Below are 26,732 nucleotides of genomic sequence, written 5' to 3' on the forward strand. Positions count from 1 at the left end.
TTTTTTTTTAAGAAAAAGGCCTTTTTCTGCACTTAGTTGTTTTCCGTTATATGTCACGTCGTACAGAAAAGACGGGTTCGGTGTTACAGAAAGTGTTACATCAAAGAAACAACAGCAATGAAATGATTAATTTAATTTCAACAAAGGGAACAACGTCGAGGTTGAAACCTCAGACTCGTCGATGTTTTAATCCGATGCTAGAAACTTTAATACAACGCGTCTCCGGAACATCGATCGTTGACAAAATCGTTGAAGATAAGACTTTCAAAAAAGTTATTAAAAAATATGAAATTTGCTGAAGTCATTTGATTATATATGTGAGAAATCAACATAAATACATGTGCACATGTAGCTCAAAACCCTTAATACACATGTAGCTGGTTTATCATTCGAACTCGACTCTATAACGAATCAATAAATAATTAAATAATAATTAATAAATCTCCAAACTACCGGTATATTGACTTATAAAATCTATTGCATAAATTTCAATGATTTTTTTTAATAGAAATTCCCGACTAATCATGTTCTATTCAAAATCACAAATAAGATTTTTTTTGTTCTGATATACATTACAAGTATCTTCAACGAAATTCTGATCAATATTTTAGTACAAACCATTAAAAGGACGACTTCTACTGGAACCTTTTCTTAGATTTCCAATGAAACTAAAATAGAATCTAGCCTGTCGACTTTGTTTTCATATCTCGAACAGCTTTTCTTTAAAAAAACCCATGCTGTCCCATTGTCTAATTATAATTGAATATTTACATGTGTGAGGTTATGCTATATTTGCACATCTGCATGTAAACCTTAATTTTTTTCAATATTGATCAATACTTCCTCTTGATCTCTCATTTATACCAAAAAAAAAAAAAAAAAAAACAAAAAAAAAAAACAACAACAACCCACCCCAACTATTTAGAAACGACCTATTTCTTCAAACATTTTCGAGCTTTATTTCTTTCGTTTAATTGAATAAGGTCCAACTTCAGTTCCCCTTTAAAACGCTGATGTCGCGTTTAAGTGTCATAACGAAGGAGAAAAAAATAATCAAAAATATGATGTGCTACAATGGCAAAAGTAAAATTGATATTTATGTTAAAGATAAATGAAAAAAGGTGGAAATAATCAAAACACACAAAAACCAAAACAATGTCTTCTTAGAAGTTCGGACGTGATTATGATAAGATAAGTTAGCACGGTCATCTTGAATAATCTAATGGCCAGGAATAAGTTCACACATGTGTATTTAGCCTTGATCCCATTTGAGTTCGTTGATCAATCTAATTACCAACATGAAACGTATAACAATTATGGATTTATTTACCTAGGCACTACATGTTTGCAATCAATGTACATGTAATTTAATTTTTTTAAGACATTTTACTACGTTTAGAAAATAAAAAAAAGAGCTAATAGGAAACAACAGTCAACTACAAGGTTTTTAAAATTAATATTTTTTTTTATTGATAAGCAATGAACATGAACAATATCAAAATACAAATGTGAATTAATTTTATGATACTGTAATTATATCTCTCCGCTAACACACAGACATATGAACGTAAAAAATATTAAATAAGCTACTGGTTCAGAGTTATACGTGTTTGGTTTTTCCTGAATTTAATAATTTTTCTAATAATGAATTTGACGGCTGTGTATAAATCTGGTAGAACAATAAGTGATATAACAGCTATCAGCACAAGCACGCCAAACGCGCCTATCACGTTGGAACTTGCGCGGAAGTCAGAGGCGCATGTCTGCTTGCGTATCGTTGACGAGAGAGTTTCCGAGTTAACAGTTAACTCTTGTTTTCGTTGTGCCATCAGGTCATCCATTGTCTGATTGCTCTTTAGTTTGCAAGAACAACATGATTCGTTGGAAGGAACAGTCGTTGTTTCTAGAAAGAGTGAAAGAAAATTTATATTTAAATAATTATTTACATTTCTCCCTTTTTAATTATCCATTTTGAATTTAGCACTTCAACACATTCATTATATGTGAATAGAATTTGTATTCTACTATATTTTATGAAAATCACAAGGGATACTGTTTTCGATAAGGCATTTAATATGTGATAAAAATATATAATTATACAAAAAAAGTTCATACCGGGTAGACATATCTTTTGCGAAAACGAGCATGTATTGCAAGATGGAGACCACGCATGGAGACCGGATTCCGACAGAATACAGTGTTGGTTATCTGCCTGGTGACTGAATCCATAGCAAAGAGGGTCGCTGGTACACATGTCCTTACATTGTGTATACGTCATCGCCTGACCAGATAAATCGGAAAGGGTGGATGACGTCACATATCCGAATTCGGTCGTAGAATAGGAAATCAAACTGCATCCTTCAAAAAATCAAGTAGTATTTACATGTATGCTTTTGGGCAAACTGATTTCTGTTAAAAATATGTAGGCATTCGTTTAACTTATTTTGAGATCATAATTGATAGGATAAAAAAGTGTGAAATACATGTACATGTACCTTGCCAACATTGTTTAATATAGTAAGAGCAAGACGAACAATCGGCAGATGTACGGGCGCTGGATTTTGACAGATGACATTCTGACGTGTCTGAGCGATGATAAAACGAAATGCAGGAAGTATTATCGGAGCACATTTGCTGACAACTCTCAAAAGTCGCGCTGCCGCTACTGAAAAATGTTGATGAGACTGTCAAGTTGGATCCGTATGACGTAAAGTTTGAAGAACACTGAACGCTGTAACCGTCGACCGAACCTACAAGAAATCAAGCGTCTGCTTTATAACTTTAATTTATTATATATATTTATATATAGGTGTGTGTGTGTGTGTGTTCCTAGGTGAATTTGATCGTCGGAATTAAGTAAAAAATTCATTGATTTAAAGATTTTTTTTTGTTCCAGCAGAAATAAAAGTACTTCCGTTTTAAAAACATAACAACAACAGCTTATTACCAGCTCCTAAAAATCTTAAAGTATAGATTTAACACAAACACCTTTCAAAAAATTCAATTAAATTGCCATTAACTAATCATCTTTTTTTGTGCAAAAATCTATGTTAAAATCAAAAATATTACCACAGAAACAACCCCAAAAGTTGCAATCAGACATGGTGTATGCAATTTATTTACTTCACATCAAATCGGTTATAATTACACAACTTTGCATATTGGGCTGAAAATGTACTCACTTGAACAATCCCTGGCCACGAAGGAGCAGTGGCTGCAATCAGTATATTGTGGGAACATGTTTATAGATAAATCACAGGTCGCAGTCTGGGCATTAAATGCATATCCCCAACACTCCTCGTCGTTCGTGCACTCTGTATAACATGTAGCTGGTGTCGAATTTTTGAAGCTCCTATACGTAGCGGAAGATTCGAAATTTGATCCCATTTCATAAAATGAAGTTGCCCTGCATTTTTTCGTCGGAACTGTGTCTTTTTCTACATGTATATCAACAGATAAAGAGGAACTCATTAGTGCTTTAGAGACAAGACAAAAAATGTAAAGGAACTTATCTTTCATTTCTCTGAACAACACTCATTTCACAAAATTGTCAAGATAGATGTTCACTGTGGTTTCAAGACAGAATAATTCACAAATTGCTGGAAAGACTTAAAAAGATGATTGAATAAAACATGTCGAGCGCATTCACAACATCACACAAATCTGTGGCGCATGACGCAGCCCCGTGTTGGTAAAATTGCGTTAGTTTTACGATGTGATGTGTGACAGCATGAGTGCGTAATGAGTGACAGCGTGACGATGCGTTATGTAAAGTTGTGTTGCCTTGCTGGCATGATGTGTGACAGCGTGTATGGTGAAGTAGAGCCAAGCGACAGCGTTAGGAATAACAGTTTGTAGTGTAATATAATGTTAGCAAGACAAATGCTGTAGGATGTGTTTTACTCAACAACCTGTTGAACCTTTGCAGATGGCTGTACTCGGTCAACAAAGTTTTCAATCGCAACGTTTGTTGAATGCTTACATTTAAAGACTATGTCTTATTTTGGAAAAAACATAATCCGTAAAGCAAAAATAAATTAACGTGTGCAAAAAGATACAAGGTTTTAGCCTTGTTCCTCACCTATTGGGCATTGTTTAATGTAGGTGGAGCAGGTTGAACAATTGTCTAAGTTTGCATTTCTTGAAGAATACGACAAGGCACACGTCTGCAGTACGTCGTCGCCTGTAAATCCTCGACAGTCTGATACGTTGTTACAAAGATACTCACAACCTTTACTTGTTACGTTTTGAACCACATCGTAATAGGTACCAGTTGCATTCAATGATATATCACTGTATGTTGTACATCCTGAAAGACAGAACAATGAATCAAAATTAATCTTTAAGAAAATTTAACGCTACTGCGTATAAATTTGAAACAGCGATTGGGTCTGTGATAGTAAATGTTTACCTAATGGACAGTCCTTTCGATAGAATGAGAATTTAGCGTCAGAGAATGGCACGACAGAGCTGGAATCAACGTGTCGACACTGACGAGTTGCAGAGTTAAATATGAATCCATTGCAGAATTGGTCAGAATTGCATAGCTTACTACATTTCACAAAATTAACATTAGCAGCATCAAAATTGGCATACTGATTGGTTCCGATATAGCCATTCAAGAACTCAGTGTAAGTAATTGATCCTGTGGAGAAAAGAGGAGAGTAAAATTTATATTGAAATCCGCATGGTTTGATTAAATAAATAAAAAGAACCAAATGCGAGAAATGTAGTCATATCATTCTTGTTGATTTAAGTAGCTTGCACTTTCAATGCACTGTAATAAAGAAAGAAAGCCTCTTCATAGACAGAGATTCTTCTCTGTTCTAGAAACAAGAGGCACACAGGCCTTTATGGTAACCTGAGTACCATAGTCTGTCAGAGAGTCTCATTTATGCATCGTAAGCTAAAGTTTGGAGTCTAAATCCTAATCCAAGACACCTATTATGCGGCTAATTGTATTCGGCGCGTCGACGCGCTCGCGCAACAGATTTTGTTTGTAAAGTATATTATCGATTATACGACTTATTATCATCGGGCACGATGTTTCACTCTGCCAGAATGTGTAGTGAACAACGATGGGAGAGGATGCAACGATGGTAGTCGATGCATCGTATTTAGAGCAAACCCTAAACAGCAATTAGTAACCAAAAACAAGAGGCCCAATGGGCCACATCGCTCACCTGAGCAACACTGGCTTTATATGGGCGTTCAAAGGATATTGTGCCATGTGGCCCCTCGGTAGATTAACCAAAAATGAATATCCGAATTTTCACTTATTTTTGCATGTACTTAATCTTTGATATATATACCTTCATGGAATACCATTTTTACCGAAAATAAGATCATATGCAATATAAATAACTAAACTCCACTACTTGCTACTTATTGTATTTTAAAAAATTCTATATGTGTAAGAAGAAAAGCGTACCTCAATGCACCAGAATGATTGCGCTCAATTCCTCAAATTAAAAACATTGAAAAATTTAATTGGCCTTGTCCATTATAGACGATTGTCATTTACCAGGCATGAATTCATTTCGTATGACCTTTCATATCCTTACTCACTTGATTGAAGAAAATAAACTTAACTGAAAATGTTGTCACATATGTTAAAGAGCTATAATTCAAATTAATGTATTGGCAGGCATGTCGCTCTATTGTACCAAGGCCCATCCAATATTTTCATCTTTATTAAAAAACAACAAATGTGTACAAACAAAGATGATTTTCCATTGCAATAATTTGTTAAGAACACCGATAATGCTTTTATCCTCATAATAATTATGTGTCAGGCCTATGGAAACTGTTTAAAAGGCATTGTTTTCATTTACTTGTGTTCGAAAAACTATCAAAAATTTGTGTAGATTTTATGCAATTCATTGTTGAAGAAGGGGCACCAGAAAGTAATTACAGCATATCATCCTTTTAGCAAGATATTTCTATTGATCAACCAAAATTTCAGTGTCAATCGTAGAATCATAAGCAAGATACATAGCTTGGTTTGAGTCATGTTTTTGTTCACATGAGTTTATTACATTCAACTTAAGAATTTTAAACTTGGTATTTCCAATTCAGCATAGCTGCATTTAAAATATAAACAAACTAAAAGATGACCTCAGCTTTGTGTACAAACATATAGTAGCATTGTGCGCAAAGCTCTGTATCTTGCTTATAACTCGAAGCTTGACGCTTGACTCTCAGGTTAGTAAAATTATAGGAATTTGTAAACAATTAAAACAAAAGAAAACTGCACTAAAACAAAGAATAAACTCAATTTATTTTTCATCATAATTATATATACTTTAGTTATATATTTCTAGCAGCGAGAATAATCTCCGTTTAGATTGAAATTGCTGAACATCTTAATAGAACATGTAGCATTAATCAGCTATTACGTAGAGATAATACCGAATTACACGCACCACCATAATTTGATCCCCCATGGTGGCCCCACCCTATCCCCTGAAATCATGGTTTGAAAAAACAAGAATAAATCAACATTACCTGAAGATGCTTCCACACAAGTTACAGCTTTTCTGGCCAATTGGTTTTTGAAAAGAAATTTTTAAAAAGATTTTTCGCTATGTATTCCTATGTAAAATTCGACCCACCCATTGTGGCTGCACCCTACCCCCAGGATCATGGTTTGAACAAATTTGAATCTACACTACCTGAGGATGCTTCCAAACAAGTTACAGCTTTTCTGGCCTACTGGTTTTTGTTGAGAAGATTTTTCTCTATGTATTCCTATGTAAAAATTTCGATCCTCATTGTGGCCCCACCCTACCCCCGGGGATCGTGATTTAAAAAAAAAATGAATCTACACTACCTGAAGATGCTTCCACAGTTCCAGCTTTTTTGGCTAACTGGTATTTGAAAAGAAGATTTTAATGATTTTTCTCTATACATTTGTATCTAAAAATTTGATCCCCCATTGGGGCCCCACTGTACCCCCGGGGATCATGGTTTGGACAAGCTTGAATCTACATTACTTGAGGATGCTTCCACAGAAGTTACAGCTTTTTTGGCCGATAGATTTTTGAGAAGAATATTTTTAAAGATATTTCTCTGTATATTTCACCTCAGGTGAGCTAACAATAATTTATGTCTCTGCTACATGTACACACACTTAGTATTTCCATCAGCAAAATTAATCACCGTTTAGACTGAATAGACGAGAAAATACTTACAACTAGCCTAAAACACAATGCAGTAATCAACTATTACGCAAAAACCATACCGTATTACCATTAGAATTTGTATTTTAGTTGTTTAAGTACCGTACCTGTTAATGTATCTTATTTTCCGCAAGTAACAGTCAGCTGTCTTACTTTCCGATGTCTATATTTGATGGGTACGTAAAAATTACAAAATACAGGCGATAGTTTCCTTAAGTTACAAACCGTAACTCATGAAAACGAAACGAAAATCAAAACAAGCTAAAACCACCGTCAAAGGTGAAAATGTCAATGCATTGGAACATTTGATCTCAATTTACTTCACAAAATCGGCATTAATGTATCTTGCACGTTTCAAATATTCCTTTCGCATGCAAACTGTTCCACAACAACCAAATTCATCTTTGTCAAATTGACCAATTTCTTATACGTTCAAAATGGCCGCTTCTTTGTTTCAAAGAGGGTTTTGAGATATGGAATACCGAACCCGAAGTTAAACTGATTGACCCTTATTCTCTCTGTCTTATTACCATTTCCGTAAATTACTCAAATTTGAAACAGAATAAGACCTTAATTTTTGCAATTTATATTTTCCTTCCCATTAGGATAATTTATGCTAAACTACGTTGAATTTGACTCAGTAGTTCTTGAGAACATTTTTAAAAATGCACTCCCCCTTTTTCTACAGTTTCGAGGGTTTCTCAGCTTTGAATAAAGATAGGTCTTTCATTTGTGCAATTTATATTTGCCTTACCATAAGGATGCTTTGTGCCAAATTTGGTTGAAATTGGATAAGCGGTTTTAGAGTTTAAAATGTGAAAAGTTTACAGACGGACAGACAGACAGACAGACGGACGACGGACAAACTGTGATCAGCTTTCAGCTCAGATGAGCTAACAATTCTTTTTTATATAAATGTCACCTACATGCCATGGCGTGTGGAACATGTTTATGTCATTATGTGCCTTTTAAAGAAATGCGTATTCGAGCTTGTAAGTTGATATCGACTATTAAAGTAGGGTAAAAGTGATCTTAGGAAGGGTCTTAGACTCGTGTTATTTTGATAAAATCAAAGTTATACCGCTGCATTTAGCATCTTGTTTAACTAATATTAGTTTTGCCTATCCATGGTGCAAACAACTTTATCGATGGCTCATGTACTTCACGTACGACTTAACAATTTTCGTAGATTTCAAATCTTAACAAAAATAGAATTCCTGGGTCCCCCGCCGATCAAGCAGTATACTAGTATACTGTATATGAAATTGCATTATTTTTAAACATTTAGGGCTGTTCCAGAATTAAATGTGTGGGGAGGTTGGGAGGAACATTTTTTTTTAACCACCACCCATTTTTTTCTATTTTTCCTGTCGCAAATATATCCAAAATACTACAATCTAAAAGAACTTGACCAAAGTATTAGTGGTATAAACATTTGGTATAAATTTAATGAAAATCCGTCAAAATTCACCCCTGCGAATGTGTTCAGAATGTTTTCTTTATCGTTGCTAAGTATGTAATAAATCCAGAGGTGCTCGAATGAAAGTTCACGAGACTTCACCGAGATTTGTTCAGTTCCTGTGAAATTTCGAGCGGAAGTATAAGTGTTCGGATAATTTTCTCAAAATACGTAAGTATTGGTCGTTTTTCATATCGCACCCTACTTTGGTTTATGTTAAAACATGAAACTCTTTAATACGGAAGCGTATTAGTGCCACATATACACATCACATTTTTTTATTTTCTGCACATTAAAGTGTCAACTTTACACTTTAATCTGTAAATTTTACACTTTAATCTGTAAATTTTACACATTAAAGTGTAAAATTTACACTTTAATCTGTAAATTTTACACTTTAATCTGTAAAATTCACACTTTGATCTGTAAAATTTACACTTTAATCTGTAAAATTCACACTATATAGTGTAAAATTCACGCTTAAATCTGTAAAATTCACGCTTAAATCTGTAAGATTAACACTTTAATCTGTTAATTTTACAATTAATCTGTAAATTGTACACTTTAAAGTGTAAAATTCACACTTTAATCTGTAAAATTCACACTTTAAAGTGTAAAATTTACACTTTAATCTGTAAATTTCACACTTTTATCTGTAAAATTCACACTTTAATTTGTAAATGTAACACTTTAATCTGTAAATTTTACACTTTAATCTGTTAATGTTACACTTTAATCTGTAAAATTTATACTTAAAAGTGCTAAATTTACACACTATCCAGTAAAATTGGCTCATATATACGGAAGCATATTAGTGCCACATATACACTTCACATTTTTTTATTTTTTACACTTTAAAGTGTAAATTGTACACTTTAATCTGTAAATTTTACACTTTAATCTGTAAAATTCACACTTTAATCTGTATATTTTACACTTTGATCTGTAAATTTTACACTTTAATCTGTAAAGTTTACACGTTAAAGTGTAAAATTTACACTTTAAATTGTAAAATTCACACTTTAATCTGTAAATTTTACACTTTAATCTGTAAATTTTAGAGTTTAATCTGTAAAATTCACACTTTAAACTGTATAATTCACACTTTTATCTGTAAAATTCACACTTTAATCTGTAAATTTTACACTTTAATCTGTAAATTTTACACTTTAATGTTTAAAATTCACACGTTAATCTGTAAATGTTACACTTTAATCTGTAAATTTTACACTTTAATCTGTAAATATTACACTTTAAAGTGTTAAATTTACACACTATCCTGTAAAATTGGCTCATATATACACATACATTGGAGAGTATAAATATCATTTCCGATGGTTTGATAGAAGCATTATGGACTAAAATAATTTAATTAGAAAATATTTCAAACTTTTTCTTAAATACAGTGACATCATTACACAGTGATATTTTAAAAAAACCGTGGATTTTTCAAATAGATATAAGTGGTTTTATGCCTCGGCTTTTTTCCACACATTTTTATGATGATTTTACAAAAAAAATAACAAATGGTGTTGAATTACTTATCATTCAAAGAATATACATTATATATCATTCTGTCTAAACCTCGATTTAGCATAAGTACGTTCAGTACTCTGAGTTGTGTACGTACTACAAAAGCTTGATTAAATAAAATTGTACCGTATACAAATGAATAAAATTGATGCTTTAAACTAGTAAAAGCCTTGTATACATTTAGCAGGCTTGAAGACTGTGTATTTGCATAAAAGTGAACAAAAAGTCAAAACCCCAAAACATTGTTACAGATAATTCTACATTTTATGTTGTGGCCACCATATAATTATGAGGTGGCCAGATGGCCGTCAGATAAATTAGTGGTGATCGCTAGTTTTTAGTCCATTAAATTATCAATTTTTTCAGTTTTTGTGAAAATTTTAATCTGGTTGAAAGAGACGAGAGAAACAGCTTGCATTATAAAAAGCCCCTTTATCTGTAAAAGTTACACTTTAAAGTGTAAAATTCACACTTTAATCTATAAAATTCACACTTTAAAGTGTAAAATTTACACTTTAATCTGTAAATTTTACACTTTAATCTGTAAATTTTACACTTTAATCTGTAAATTTTACACTTTAATAAAATTCACACTTTAATCTGTATATTTTACACTTTGATCTGTAAATTTTACACTTTAATCTGTAAAGTTTACACGTTAAAGTGTAAAATTTACACTTTAAATTGTAAAATTCACACTTTAATCTGTAAAATTCACACTTTAATCTATAAAATTCACACATTAAAGTGTAAAATTTACACTTCAAAGTGTATAATTCACACTTTAATCTGTAAATTTTACACTTTAATCTGTAAAATTCACACTTTAATCTGTATATTTTACACTTTGATCTGTAAATTTTACACTTTAATCTGTAAAGTTTACACGTTTAAGTGTAAAATTTACACTTTAAATTGTAAAATTCACACTTTAATCTGTAAATTTTACACTTTAATCTGTAAATTTTAGACTTGAATCTGTAAAATTCACACTTTAAAGTGTATAATTCACACTTTAATCTGTAAAATTCACACTTTAATCTGTAAATTTTACACTTTAATCTGTAAATTTTACACTTTAATGTTTAAAATTCACACGTTAATCTGTAAATGTTACACTTTAATATGTAAATTTTATACTTTAAAGTGTAAAATTCACACTTTAATCTGTAAATTTTACACTTTAATCTGTAAATTTTACACTTTAAAGTGTTAAATTTACACACTATCCTGTAAAATTGGCTCATGTATACACATACATTGGAGAGTATATATATCATTTCCGATGGTTTGATAGAAGCATTATGGACTAAAATATTTTAATTAGAAAATATTTCAAACTTTGTCTTAAATACAGTGACATCATTACAGAGTGATATTTTAAAAAAAACCGTGGATTTTTCAAATAGATATAAGTGGTTTTATGCCTCGGCTTTTTTCCACACATTTTTATGATGATTTTACAAAAAAAATAACAAATGGTGTTGAATTACTTATCATTCAAAGAATATACATTATATATCATTCTGTCTAAACCTCGATTTAGCATAAGTACGTTCAGTACTCTGAGTTGTGTACGTACTACAAAAGCTTGATTAAATAAAATTGTACCGTATACAAATGAATAAAATTGATGCTTTAAACTAGTAAAAGCCTTGTATACATTTAGCAGGCTTGAAGACTGTGTATTTGCATAAAAGTGAACAAAAAGTCAAAACCCCAAAACATTGTTACAGATAATTCTACATTTTATGTTGTGGCCACCATATAATTATGAGGTGGCCGGATGGCCGTCAGATAAATTAGTGGTGATCGCTAGTTTTTAGTCCATTAAATTATCAATTTTTTCAGTTTTTGTGAAAATTTTAATCTGGTTTAAAGAGACGAGAGAAACAGCTTGCATTATAAAAAGCCCCTTTATCTGTAAAAGTTACACTTTAAAGTGTAAAATTCACACTTTAATCTATAAAATTCACACTTTAAAGTGTAAAATTTACACTTTAATCTGTAAATTTTACACTTTAATCTGTAAATTTTACACTTTAATCTGTAAATTTTACACTTTAATAAAATTCACACTTTAATCTGTATATTTTACACTTTGATCTGTAAATTTTACACTTTAATCTGTAAAGTTTACACGTTAAAGTGTAAAATTTACACTTTAAATTGTTAAATTCACACTTTAATCTGTAAAATTCACACTTTAATCTATAAAATTCACACATTAAAGTGTAAAATTTACACTTCAAAGTGTATAATTCACACTTTAATCTGTAAATTTTACACTTTAATCTGTAAAATTCACACTTTAATCTGTATATTTTACACTTTGATCTGTAAATTTTACACTTTAATCTGTAAAGTTTACACGTTTAAGTGTAAAATTTACACTTTAAATTGTAAAATTCACACTTTAATCTGTAAATTTTACACTTTAATCTGTAAATTTTAGACTTGAATCTGTAAAATTCACACTTTAAACTGTATAATTCACACTTTAATCTGTAAAATTCACATTTTAATCTGTAAATTTTACACTTTAATCTGTAAATTTTACACTTTAATGTTTAAAATTCACACGTTAATCTGTAAATGTTACACTTTAATATGTAAATTTTATACTTTAAAGTGTAAAATTCACACTTTAATCTGTAAATTTTACACTTTAATCTGTAAATTTTACACTTTAAAGTGTTAAATTTACACACTATCCTGTAAAATTGGCTCATGTATACACATACATTGGAGAGTATATATATCATTTCCGATGGTTTGATAGAAGCATTATGGACTAAAATATTTTAATTAGAAAATATTTCAAACTTTGTCTTAAATACAGTGACATCATTACAGAGTGATATTTTAAAAAAAACCGTGGATTTTTCAAATAGATATAAGTGGTTTTATGCCTCGGCTTTTTTCCACACATTTTTATGATGATTTTACAAAAAAAATAACAAATGGTGTTGAATTACTGATCATTCAAAGAATATACATTATATATCATTCTGTCTAAACCTCGATTTAGCATAAGTACGTTCAGTACTCTGAGTTGTGTACGTACTACAAAAGCTTGATTAAATAAAATTGTACCGTATACAAATGAATAAAATTGATGCTTTAAACTAGTAAAAGCCTTGTATACATTTAGCAGGCTTGAAGACTGTGTATTTGCATAAAAGTGAACAAAAAGTCAAAACCCCAAAACATTGTTACAGATAATTCTACATTTTATGTTGTGGCCACCATATAATTATGAGGTGGCCGGATGGCCGTCAGATAAATTAGTGGTGATCGCTAGTTTTTAGTCCATTAAATTATCAATTTTTTCAGTTTTTGTGAAAATTTTAATCTGGTTGAAAGAGACGAGAGAAACAGCTTGCATTATAAAAAGCCCCTTTATCTGTAAAAGTTACACTTTAAAGTGTAAAATTCACACTTTAATCTATAAAATTCACACTTTAAAGTGTAAAATTTACACTTTAATCTGTAAATTTTACACTTTAATCTGTAAATTTTACACTTTAATCTGTAAATTTTACACTTTAATAAAATTCACACTTTAATCTGTATATTTTACACTTTGATCTGTAAATTTTACACTTTAATCTGTAAAGTTTACACGTTAAAGTGTAAAATTTACACTTTTAATTGTAAAATTCACACTTTAATCTGTAAAATTCACACTTTAATCTATAAAATTCACACTTTAAAGTGTAAAATTTACACTTCAAAGTGTATAATTCACACTTTAATCTGTAAATTTTACACTTTAATCTGTAAAATTCACACTTTAATCTGTATATTTTACACTTTGAACTTTAAATTTTACACTTTAATCTGTAAAGTTTACACGTTTAAGTGTAAAATTTACACTTTAAATTGTAAAATTCACACTTTAATCTGTAAATTTTACACTTTAATCTGTAAATTTTAGACTTGAATCTGTAAAATTCACACTTTAAACTGTATAATTCACACTTTAATCTGTAAAATTCACATTTTAATCTGTAAATTTTACACTTTAATCTGTAAATTTTACACTTTAATGTTTAAAATTCACACGTTAATCTGTAAATGTTACACTTTAATATGTAAATTTTATACTTTAAAGTGTAAAATTCACACTTTAATCTGTAAATTTTACACTTTAATCTGTAAATTTTACACTTTAAAGTGTTAAATTTACACACTATCCTGTAAAATTGGCTCATGTATACACATACATTGGAGAGTATATATATCATTTCCGATGGTTTGATAGAAGCATTATGGACTAAAATATTTTAATTAGAAAATATTTCAAACTTTGTCTTAAATACAGTGACATCATTACAGAGTGATATTTAAAAAAAATCGTGGATTTTTCAAATAGATATAAGTGGTTTTATGCCTCGGCTTTTTTCCACACATTTTTATGATGATTTTACAAAAAAAATAACAAATGGTGTTGAATTACTGATCATTCAAAGAATATACATTATATATCATTCTGTCTAAACCTCGATTTCGCATAAGTACGTTCAGTACTCTGAGTTGTGTACGTACTACAAAAGCTTGATTAAATAAAATTGTACCGTATACAAATGAATAAAATTGATGCTTTAAACTAGTAAAAGCCTTGTATACATTTAGCAGGCTTGAAGACTGTGTATTTGCATTAAAGTGAACAAAAAGTCAAAACCCCAAAACATTGTTACAGATAATTCTAATGTTATGTTGTGGCCACCATATAATTATGTGGTGGCCGGCTGGCCGTCAGATAAATTAGTTTTTAGTCCATTAAATTATCACTTTTTTTCAGGTTTTATGAAAATTTTAATCTGATTGAAAGAGACGAGGGAAACGGCTTGCATTATAAAAAGTCCTTAGTGTTGAACATTTTTTGGCCATGTGACACGGATACATTTTGTCTAAGAGAATTTAATTATAACTGTTTCAGTTTTTGAAAAAATGAATACTGTTAATGAGAACTCATTTCTCGATTGCAATGTTTATTTTTAAAGCAAGATCAAAGAAATGTCGGACATTTAATTAAAACAGCCATGTGGTGTTAGCATAGTATTTTACAGATTAATGTGTGATTTTTACATATAGATGTGTAAAATTTACAGATTAAAGTGTGAAATTTACAGATTAAAGTGTGAAATTTACAGATTAAAGTGTGAATTTTACACTTTAAAGTGTGAATTTTACAGATTTAAGTGTAAAATTTACAGATTAAAGTGTAAAATTTACAGATTAAAGTGTGAATTTTACAGATTTAAGTGTAAAATTTACAGATTAAAGTGTAAAATTTACAGATTAAAGTGTGATTTTTACACTTTAAAGTGTGAATTTTACACTTTAAAGTGTGAATTTTACACTTTAAAGTGTGAAATTTACAGATTAAAGTGTTGATTTTACAGATTAATGTGTGAATTTTACACTTTAAAGTGTGAATTTTACAGATTTAAGTGTAAAATTTACAGATTAAAGTTTAAAATTAACAGATTAAAGTATGAATTTTACACTTTAAAGTGTGAATTTTACACTTTAAAGTGTAAAATTTACAGATCAAAGTGTGAATTTTACAGATTAAAGTGTAATATTTACAGATAAACGTGTGAATTTTACACTTAAAAGTGTGAATTTTACACTTTAAAGTGTGAATTTTACACTTTAAAGTGTGAATTTTACACTTTAAAGTGTAAAATTTATAGATTAAAGTGTGAATTTTACAGATTAAAGTGTAAAATTTACAGATTAAAGTGTGAATTTTACACTTAAAAGTGTGAATTTTACACTTTAAAGTGTAAATTTTACACTTTAAAGTGTGAATTCTACAGATTAAAGTGTAAAATTTACAGATTAAACTGTCAATTTTACACTTTAAAGTGTGAATTTTACAGATTTAAGTGTAAAATTTACAGATTAAATTGTGAAATTTACAGATTAAAGTGTAAAATTTACACTTTAAAGTGTAGAAAATAAAAAAATGCGAAGTGTATATGTGGCACTAATACGCTTCCGTACATATATACACATACATTGGAAAGTATTTATCATTTCCGATGGTTTGATCGAAGCATTATGGACTGAAATATTTTAATTAGTAAATATTTCAAACTTTGTCTTAAATACAGTGACATCATTAAACAGTGATATTTAAAAAAAACCGTGGATTTTTCAAATAGATATAAGTGGTTTTATGCCTCGGCTTTTTTCCACACTTTTTTATGATGATTTTACAATAAAAATAACAAATAGTGTTGAATTACTGATCATTCAAAGAAAATACATTATGTATCATTCTATCTAAACCTCGATTTAGCATATATACGTTCAGTACTTCGAGTTGTGTACGCACTACAAAAACCTGATTTAATAAAATTGTTCTGTATACAAATGAATAAAATTGATGCTTTAAACTAGTAAAAAAAGTCTTGTATACATTTAGCAGGCTTGAAGACTGTGTATTCGCATAAAAGTGAACAAAAAGTCAAAACCCCAAAACATTGTTACAGATAATTCTACATTTTATGTTGTGGTCACCATATAATTATGAGGTGGCCGGCTGGCCGTCAGATAAATTAGTTTTTAGTCCATTAAATTATCACTTTTTTTCAGGTTTTATGAAAATTTTAATCTGATTGAAAGAGACGAGAGAAACAGCTTGCATTATAAAAAGCCATTAGCGTTGAACATTTTTTGGCCATGTGACATTGATACATTTTGTCTAAGGGAATTTAATTATAACTGCTTCAGTTTTTGAAAAATTGAATACTGTTAATGAGAACTAATTTCTAGATTGCAATGTTTATTATTAAAGCAAGATCAGAGAAATTTCGGACATTTAATTAAAACAGCCATGTGGTTTGAAATAGTATTTTACAGATTAATGTGCGATTTCTACAGATATGTGTGTAAAATTTACAGATTAAAGTGTGAAATTTACAGATTAAAGTGTAAAATTTACACTTTAAAGTGTGAATTTTACACTTTAAAATGTAAATTTTACAGATTAAAGTGTGAATTTTACACTTTGAAATGTGAATTTTACAGATTAAAGTGTAACATTTACAGATTAAAGTGTAAAATTTACAGATTAAAGTGTAAAATTAACAGTTTTAAGTGTGAATTTTACACTTTAAAGTGTGAATTTTACAGATTAAGTGTGAATTTTACAGATTAAAGTGTAAAATTTACAGATTAAAGTGTGAATTTTATAGATTAAAGTGTGAATTGTACAGATTAAAGTGTAAATTTTACAGATTAAAGCGTAAAATTTACAGAATAAAGTGTGAATTTTACACTTTAAAGTGTGAATTTTACAGATTAAAGTGTAAAATTTACACTTTAAAGTGTAGAAAATAAAAAAATGTGAAGTGTACATGTGGCACTAATACGCTTCCGTACTTTAAAGATTAATGTCTTATTTCACCATTTAGCGGTTTTTTTTTATATTAAACGATGATATTTAGAACAGAGTTATCGTTCGTGTTCAACCACGTGTTGAGTGGTTGAAAATATAAACATTGTGTGGCTTAATAAAATCATATCTATGTTTGGTGCTTTTGGTGTGCAATACCATATTTTAAAAAAAAATAATGGGTGTCTGTTTTGCATACAAACTTAGTATATCGAACCAATTTCAAGAAACATCCTGCATAAAGTAGTATAGTCTGTTTCACTATTGATGCTGTTACTAGGTCAGGCGTGGATCGAAAACTAATCCTCAGGGGGATCTCTTCTTAGCATGTTAATTGTTGCAACAGCAGACAAAAACTATTTTAGTCATATTTTATTTTTGGGATTTTCACATTTATTTCTAGAACACATGTTTTCCACCAATTAATGAAGATAAAGTTTAAAATCAATAAACCTCTAGATTTTATATATGACTACTAGTACCTAAATTCTATGAAATAGAATATAAACATGAGGCACGATTTTTTCTGCGAAACTAAAAGGGTCAAATAAAACCACGTGGTCCTAAATTTAAATGACAATAACATTCGCAGGGGTGAAAATATGTAGGCATGAGAGCGCTTAGAAGGTCACAAAGTCACATAACTCCAACAAAAAGTATCGACCAATGTTGATTTTCGAACGTGACCAAGGTAATAGTGGTATAAACAGTTGGTATAAATTTAATGAAAATCCGTCAAAATTTGTAGGCATGAGAGCGCTTACAAGGTCACAAAGTCCCATAACTCCAACAAAAAGTATCAACCAATGCTGATTTTCGAACTTGACCAAGGTTATAGTGGTATAAACATTTGGTATAAATTTAATGAAAATCCGTCAAAATTTGTAGGCATTAGAGCGCTTACAAGGTCAATTTTTGGATAAAACAGAGTCATTATTGTGGTCAAAGTCCCATAACTCCAACAAAAAGCATCGACCAATGCTGATTTTCGATCTTGACCAAAGTATTAGTGGTATAAACATTTGGTATAAATTTAATGAAAATCCGTCAAAATTTGTAGGCATGAGAGCGCTTACAAGGTCACAAAGTCCCATAACTCCAACAAAAAGTATCAACCAATGCTGATTTTCGAACTTGACCAAGGTTATAGTGGTATAAACATTTGGTATAAATTTAATGAAAATCCGTCAAAATTTGTAGGCATTAGAGCGCTTACAAAAAAGTATGAGAGCGCTTACAAGGTCACAAAGTCCCACAACTCCAACAAAAAGTATCAAATGCTGATTTTCGAACTTGACCAAGGTAATAGTGGTATAAACATTTGGTATAAAAATGAAAATCCGTCAAAATTTGTAGGCATGAGAGCGCTTACAAAAAAGTGTGACGGACGGAAACACGGACGCACGGACACACGGACGGACGCCCGGCATTTCTATGTCCCCGCTCCGCGTTGCGGCGGGGGACAAAAAGTAAGAAAACGAAAAAGCAATACAGATTGCTTTCAATGAAATTCAGCCTTTGATTTTCAGGTCCAACAAGTTGACAGCAATATTCTATAATATCAATTGAAATTATTTGCTTTTCTTTTATTATCGTTTATTCAAATAGAAAAATGTCCAAAAAAATTGATGCGGTATGGCCAAAGATCATTAGAAAATTATCTCCCTTGCGCCGAACAGTATTTCAACCTATGAAATGAATGTGAATTTTCACATCATGCATTTTCGACCAATCACAAAGGAGAGAAAGTGTACAACCCGGAGAAAATATTTCACTATATATATTTCACTTTATACCGTCTTCCACGGAAGACGATAATAAATAATCCTGATATCAATGAGTTTGATTTAAATGAGGCACTTGATGTCTTTTTCAATAGAAAACTTTAAGAAACATTGAGTATATGAGTATGGCGATCGAGATGATAAATGAATGAGAGAAAAAACACAAACTGTTTTGATACTGTAAATTTTGTTTGTTTGATGTGTATAATACAGTTCTACGTTTTTGTCATCAAACTTCATGTTTTTTCATATAATACTAAATACCACGCGGATAGGTATTCACTGATCATGTAATAGGGTACGGGTTCAAGGCTGGAGGGGGAGACAGGATTGTTTTTGGTTATCCTATGCTCAAATGTACATGTATAGTAGTACCTTGTATTATTATTTAAATTGGTAACACATTTTCACTTGATAAATAATATATCGGGAATAGGTGCGGGAGAAATTGAAGTTATAAAAAAATGTCTGTACATGTCATGATAAGTCTTTTTGTCATAAACCTTATGATATTATTGCTCAGACGAATACACACAGTCTGTGTTTATAAAACACTGATACCCTGTATGGCATTTAATGACCAAGAATGGTCTTACGAGAGTAGACTAGACTCCAGGTTCAATGTCATATTAAAGATTAGAAAATATTATCAGGTGATGTCCAATAAAACTAAAAGCCAAAGCTCTAACCGCTCAATGTTACAGCAAAACAGACCAAATCATGAATTAAAATGAAATACAAAGACATTGGTTTGTGTCACTAAAGAATACTGTAAATCTGCGATATATGAAAGCTCTTACTATTTGACAAGGTAATTACTATCGGGCTCGATATTTTTTTTAAAATAAAGAAAAATTGACGTCATTTGAGTGTTTTTAACTTGGAATAAAAGAGATGAGATGGACGCGCGGGCGCGCTGAATACAATTAGCCTATTATGCTCGCTTTTATTATTGGATAATTCATAAAAGTAGTCCAAAAAGGGGTAGGATGAGGAATCTAAGATTATCTATACATTACCTCCAGGGGCCAAACATTGAAATCTTTTGGTAAAAGGAGACCTGCAGGTCTTTTATGTTCACAATATCACCACATTTGTCACCCCGAAAAAAACCCAATTGGCAGTAAATTAAGAAGACAACACTATAGATACAATAACAATGCATTCAATTTGCCTCCATGTGCTGTGAAAATACAGAAGAAATAATAAGATTGCATACATTTCCACTCTGAGGCTATATTAGACTTACCCAGTGGCATATCCTTTGACCCAGGAGTCATCGATATCACAATTAAGACATTATGACCATGCATTTAGTTTATCTATCCCTGCTGTTGATGTAGAGACGTTTTCTAAAATTAGTACATTTTTATTATATGGACATATTGGCCTCACCTTAGGGCCTGATTGAACCCCGCCCCCCTGACCGAGGGGTCATGAATTTGGAAAGAGAGCTTTATTGACATCATAACCATGCATTTAGTCCCCCCCCCCCCCCCCACATGTGGGAGTCGAGATTTTTTTTATATTTTTATTTTTTTGAAAATTAGCATTTTCCGCATATTTGACCAGCCTATGAGGCTTCGGGGTGGTAAGACAATAAATTTAACAACTGAGAATTTTCTTATCCTAGAAATGCGGTAATCAAAAAATGGTAACAATAAGTCTTGTTGCAGTTTTAAGAAGTTAAAAATAAATAATTGTTAACGAACGACGCACCAAGACCGATAGCAAAAGGTCATCTGAGTGACCTCGGGTGACCTTAAAATTTTGTCGAGAATACTTAATTATTTTTTTTTCTACGCAAACCTTTGAACTCCATAATTGTCTTATATTTTATGAAACGTTCGTATTGCATGCAAACATTAATCTGTATCTGCATAAAATATTCATTCCCCCTAAAAATCGAAGAACTGGGGCTTTGTACGATTGCTCTGTCTCTCTTTCATCGAAAACTTTTATATTTTATTTGCTTTAACTTTTGAACCGTACTTAGTACAGCCCACAAGTATTCGCACTTCGTATTTGTACATGTATTTGAGCTCCTGTTCTATATGGAGTAAAATGCAAACATATTTTGTTTAAGATGTAAACGTTTTCTTTATTTTGATGGGAAATTAACTATAAATGCTCATGTATATGTCTTCTCGGTATAGGACTGCAACTTTCGTCTTTATTTTCTTCTCAACACGCGCAGAAAGTTGAATGTATATGATTAAAATACTTTTAGACTCTTTATTGTAAAACGTTTGCACTCTACATATCTTCAATATCTCTCACACCATATTAACAAATCCTTCTCTAATTTTCATTTCAATAGTTTCTAAAAAGTATACATAGTCAGCTTTGGCTCATAGATATCTTGCTTTTCACTTTTTTTTTTTGGACCGAGTAACTTTTGACATAAACGTGGTGCTTGATTAAAACGTCAATGCTAGAAATAATAAACATTGAGTGAAAAAGATATCAATTAAAATCGATCGTGCATTTAAAGTCAGTTATTTCTAAAGCAGATTAAAGCCATCAGTCTCTCGAAGAGTCAAGAGCCTTTTGAATAATATCTTGAAATTCTTTGATGTCAATATATAGGCAGAGAAAATTATGCTTTCTTGTGATGGATTATTGAGTTATTGAATTTATTTAATGTTTTTTCAAAGGGACCTACACACGATTTGAGCTTAAAACTTTCTAATTTTATTTTTACATTCATAATGTCTTGAATGATTAACATAGACATCTGTAACAACAGCCTCGTTTAAAGTCATATTTTCGTTAGTTCTAAGGTCGATACAACGACCTTGTCAGCTAAAACAATCTTCCACTGGGTCGCATGCGGACTGAAGTTTTTCATACTCATTGTTAGAACATAATTAATCCCCTAATTGTCTACGGATGTTTCCGTTTTTCTCGATTACGACAAAGAGCACACGGCGGATGTGACCGGTCAACAGAGTATGCTCACTCCTCCATGGCACCTAATCCTACCTCTATTGTTTTAGAGGTCCGTGTTTGCTCTGATCCTGTTTTCTGTGTTTCCCTTTGAACCTTTGTTTTTGAACACTGTTTGTTATCACCACACGTCATTTATGAAAAAAAAATTGAATCAGGTTTACTATCTTATTTGCCATGAGTCATTTTATCAAAGAAATTATGGTTTCTTTACTTTACATTATTTGAAACAAATACATGTGTAAGACTCGAGCTATGTTTACTATTAGAGTAAGGAACCATTCTTCGGGTTTTATAGGGTGATCAAATACCATAGAGCCCGAAAGGCATTTCGATAGATATGATCACATCGGACCGTATTTGATCAGATCAAAAACAATAATTCCTTTTTACTTATATTTATATATGTTTCCAGCAACAGTTTACTGTACGATTAAGTATTAAAATAGTAATTGATGAAATGTATTAGAATCTATATTACAACTCCTTTAGTAGTGTCCCATCATTCTTCACGTATGGGATTTTTTTCCTCAAATAGATTAATTGGTAAAAGATTTTTTTCTTTTAATTTCTTATCATTTTACATTAAATAAATATTAATAAGATCTAATATATATTATATAACATTTGAACATTTTTAAAATATTAAATCTTTAAACGTTTCAGAAAACTTTTCATTGCGTATTTATCGTTTAAAACCATTTGAAATATCAGGTTAACATTTGAAACACTATCAACAAAGGAATGCTCAAATGAGTGTATTGTCACCCTAGTTTTAAGCATTATGAGTTTAATATCAAAAAGGGTGTCAGTACCTAGTACTGTTCTCTCCGATATGTTTGTGGTGTTTGAAACACTTTCCTTGCCAACTATTATTATTATTCTTTATGTTAAATACTGAAATCTGATTGGTTTAGACGCAGTTGATAATCCGTTCTATCTCCCTCAGCGTTAGCAACACACTTAGCAAGTGGTAACACAACGAATTGTTACATGAGCGTAAATTTTGAGCGTACGGTTCGCCGTGGAATTCACGTCATTTCTATATAAAAGCAGTAAAAAAAATCTCTAAAATTAAGACATTCAGTATAATAAAATATACTTCGCGTCGGTTGACAATGGTTTCCTCGGGGTGTCAATTTCAACTGTTACCCTCCCAATCAGGCACTATTTATTTTATTATACTTAATACATGTAAACGAAGGAATAAGAAGCAAGCAAATAATGTTGATGAACGGGATCAGGTTGCAGAATTAGAATTGAAAAATGTTATGAGCTGATTGAGTACATTAATAGCATATCTTCGATTACGTTTTTTTAAGACTTGTTAATCGGTGACTTTTAAAAAAATCAAATTGTGCTTCTAAATTTAGCAAAACACTGCAAATGTCATTTACAGCTGTTTGAAATGAGTGTGTTGTGTCTCGGTCTTCATTGTATAGTCACCGTAGAATACTTGTTTTTGAGAGATGACCAAGAGATACCAAAGTACATATACTTCTCCAGGTAGTTTCAAAAGTAAAAAACGGCCAAATTTTTTTTTATACCCATTTAAACTGTGACGTTTAATTATACTAAGTTTGTATTGTTCTTCAGACTATCTAAACAGGAAATAAGAGAGTTCATTGCTGAAGCATGTGAGTTTCCGAACATAGGCAATGAAATTGAGTCACAATTTTTTCAGTCGTGCAGCTCTACAAGAAGACGGAGAAGAGCTCTTCGTGAATTTAAAGTGAAATTGACTAAAACAGAAACTAACGCTGATCGATTGTTCTGTTCTGTAAGTATAAAGTTTGTGTGAGTTATGAGTATAGAACACCTTTTCTATTTATACTTCGAACAAAATTGTGCTGTTTGACAAATATATTTTTGTATCTTTTGTTAAAAAAATTTTGCAAAAATCTTACCTGAAGAACAATTTTTTAGATTTACGGAACACGTTGTACAATTTGTAACTGAATGATAGTCCTGGTTTTCAGAGAAGCCGCAAGTAGAGTTGTCTTGAGCGTTTTCAAATACCACATAGGATTTGCATCGATCATCCACTGTGCATTGATGCTGACAATCTGCTTTTGTCGTATCAATAGTTTCATACATCTCAGACATATTCATACCCTTTTTATCATACGATATGTACAAAGTCGAATACTGCAGAGTCACTGATACTGAAAAATAAAATACAAAATCAATGCATAACTAATCAATTATTATAGACAATTTTTAATCTTAGAGAGTAAAAATCGTCTGAATTTTACAACAGTTAATAATACAAAGATCACATTACTTTCTATAGAATATATGAATGGAAGAATATTAAACCGTGTACCTAAATGTATACGTTGAATAAACTGTGGACTTGTTGATGGATATGTACAAAAAATAAGTAAATGCTGATTCTTTGAACGGAAAGGTAACTTTTTTAAATGGGTATCAAAATTAGGGTTCCTGTGGCTACATGTTTAACATATGTGAAAATGTTTCCGATATACTATATACAGGGTTATTTTCACACCGAGTTATTTTCGACCTTCTACGCTTGCGAATGGTTTCAGCCCGACTTACATTCGCCAAGACACATCTGCGTATTAAAGAGATAATTTGGGACGTTTGAAATTCGCCTAGTCTTAAATTCAACCGCTTACAACGAGGGCGAAAATTAAACGAAGGCGAATATTTCCCTGTAAACAGGTCATTAAATTACAAGGCTATTAAAAAAATAAATACAGTTACTTTCATTTTTATTTTACCTTGATTTAGTTATTTAAACTAAAAAGAGGGATTAAATCTTACTGATATAGCATTTTCTTATCATAAAACGGTAAATAAGCAGCAGATGTTAAAAAAAAATCAATGAAAAATGAAAACTACAGTGTCGGTAATACCTCGTTATAGTTCTTAATGCTTATTAAACAGACATTTTGCAACATGATCTTTCGTATTGCCACACTTTTGACAATACTTACAGCCAAACGGCGTCGTTCATTATTTGAAGAAATTCACGAATGGAATTAAAGAACTGAATTAATTTTTATAAAAACTCTATCAGAGGCATGACAGTGAAAACAAACATCAAAATTGACAGCTGGAGATTCCACCACAATAAGGCAAATAAAAAATAGTCAAAGAAAATGTTAGCACAAATTTTAAATTCAAAATTGAAAAGTCTAAATAACACACTTAAAATTCACTTAAAATTGACAACATTATAATATTTACATGAAACTTACCAGCTAAACAAATCACAAATATGCGTAAGATATTGGTTCCTTGCATCTTCATTTAAATCCACACTGTAGAATCTGCTAATTTTAAAAACAGGATCCCAAATCCTTGAACTATAAAAACGAGTTTAACGATCTCTCAAAGATTACGAAAAGTCTGGAAATATACATGTTTTACGAACAAATCAAGCATCAACTACTTCGTCAAATTAGTTCTCAAAGCTAAATGAAAGATCCATTTCTTAGTGATTAGAAACAATTTAGTGTGCATGGCTGGAGCAAGGCGTGTGAGAAAATTCCCATTATTATAACATGCATAGATGTGTCAAACTAGTACTGAAATTTAATTGGACTCATTTTGAAATAGTGGGGTGCAAATGAAAAAGAGCTATATGTTCTACCGATATTCAATAAAAACAACAGCAAATATCTTTAGAAAATTAACGATACAGATATTGGAAAAATATATTTCTTCTCATTAGATCAGTAATTCCGAAGAGCGATCGATTCCAGAAAAGGCTTTTATCAAGGTAAATAAAAGGACATTTCATTTTCCAACGGAGGCCAAGTAGTAGCTTACAGTGACAAGGTCTTTAGCTTTTTATTGAATAAAAGTTCGATTCTAAACAACAAGAAAAGGTATCGAGTTAACCGGTATATATGCACTTAGAAATCCTAAATGGATAAACCGATTAGTTTTTGTAGAAACAAGTCTCTTGACCTAACACGAGTGCTAATGGACTAACCATTTCTTGAATTGAACATTAAAGTTATCTTTGATACAAAAGGATAAACACAGCTGTTTCATTCTCCAAATTAAGGAGGTCGATTTTGTTTTTTTTTTGCGTAAATACAACAATTGCAAAACTCTTTATTTATTCTAAACATTATGTATTTCACACCAACTTCAGTATATTTGCGAATTTTCAAGGAAATCTACCGTCTGGTTCTTTTTGGAGGCCATCTCAAAATACAGGTACATTTACTATAGAAATATATAGCGAACTGACATTTTCAGTCCTTGGATGCAGATTTAAAAAATACTACAATAGCCATTTTCCTCAATTTGTAATATTTTATTAGAAATATCATTTTCTACATTATATGTAAAAAAAAAAACTAAATTCTACTATCTGGTTTTTAATGGATATCATCTCACAATATCAAAATGCAATAAATTTTGCAATATTT

General features: G+C 30.9%; 1 protein-coding gene across 1 annotated transcript; it reads right to left on the minus strand.

The window, feature by feature from the left end:
- Window positions 1-1,469: 1,469 nt before the first annotated feature.
- Window positions 1,470-25,796, minus strand: LOC128181394 (uncharacterized). Its single transcript, XM_052849792.1, has 8 exons — window positions 25,548-25,796; window positions 24,228-24,485; window positions 4,412-4,645; window positions 4,082-4,309; window positions 3,183-3,437; window positions 2,496-2,750; window positions 2,116-2,358; window positions 1,470-1,903 (listed from the first exon to the last, which is right to left on the minus strand). The coding sequence occupies exons 1-8, from the start codon at window positions 25,597-25,599 to the stop codon at window positions 1,587-1,589; spliced, it is 1,842 nt and encodes a 613-aa protein (XP_052705752.1). The 5' UTR covers window positions 25,600-25,796; the 3' UTR covers window positions 1,470-1,586.
- Window positions 25,797-26,732: the final 936 nt, after the last annotated feature.

This window comes from Crassostrea angulata, chromosome 1, assembly GCF_025612915.1.
Source record: "Crassostrea angulata isolate pt1a10 chromosome 1, ASM2561291v2, whole genome shotgun sequence".
NCBI lineage: Eukaryota > Metazoa > Mollusca > Bivalvia > Ostreida > Ostreidae > Magallana > Magallana angulata.

What these genes read in the sequence shown, in the direction of transcription:
- LOC128181394 (XM_052849792.1), bottom strand. Translation starts at nt 25,599, where the DNA reads ATGAAGATGCAAGGAACCAATATCTTACGCATATTTGTGATTTGTTTA. An exon ending in TCTAAAAAATTGTTCTTCAG is followed by an intron (nt 4,646 to 24,227) that starts GTAAGATTTTTG and finishes TTTTCTCCACAG; the next exon opens with GATCAATTACTTACACTGAG. An exon ending in TCGAAAGGACTGTCCATTAG is followed by an intron (nt 4,310 to 4,411) that starts GTAAACATTTAC and finishes TCTGTCTTTCAG; the next exon opens with GATGTACAACATACAGTGAT.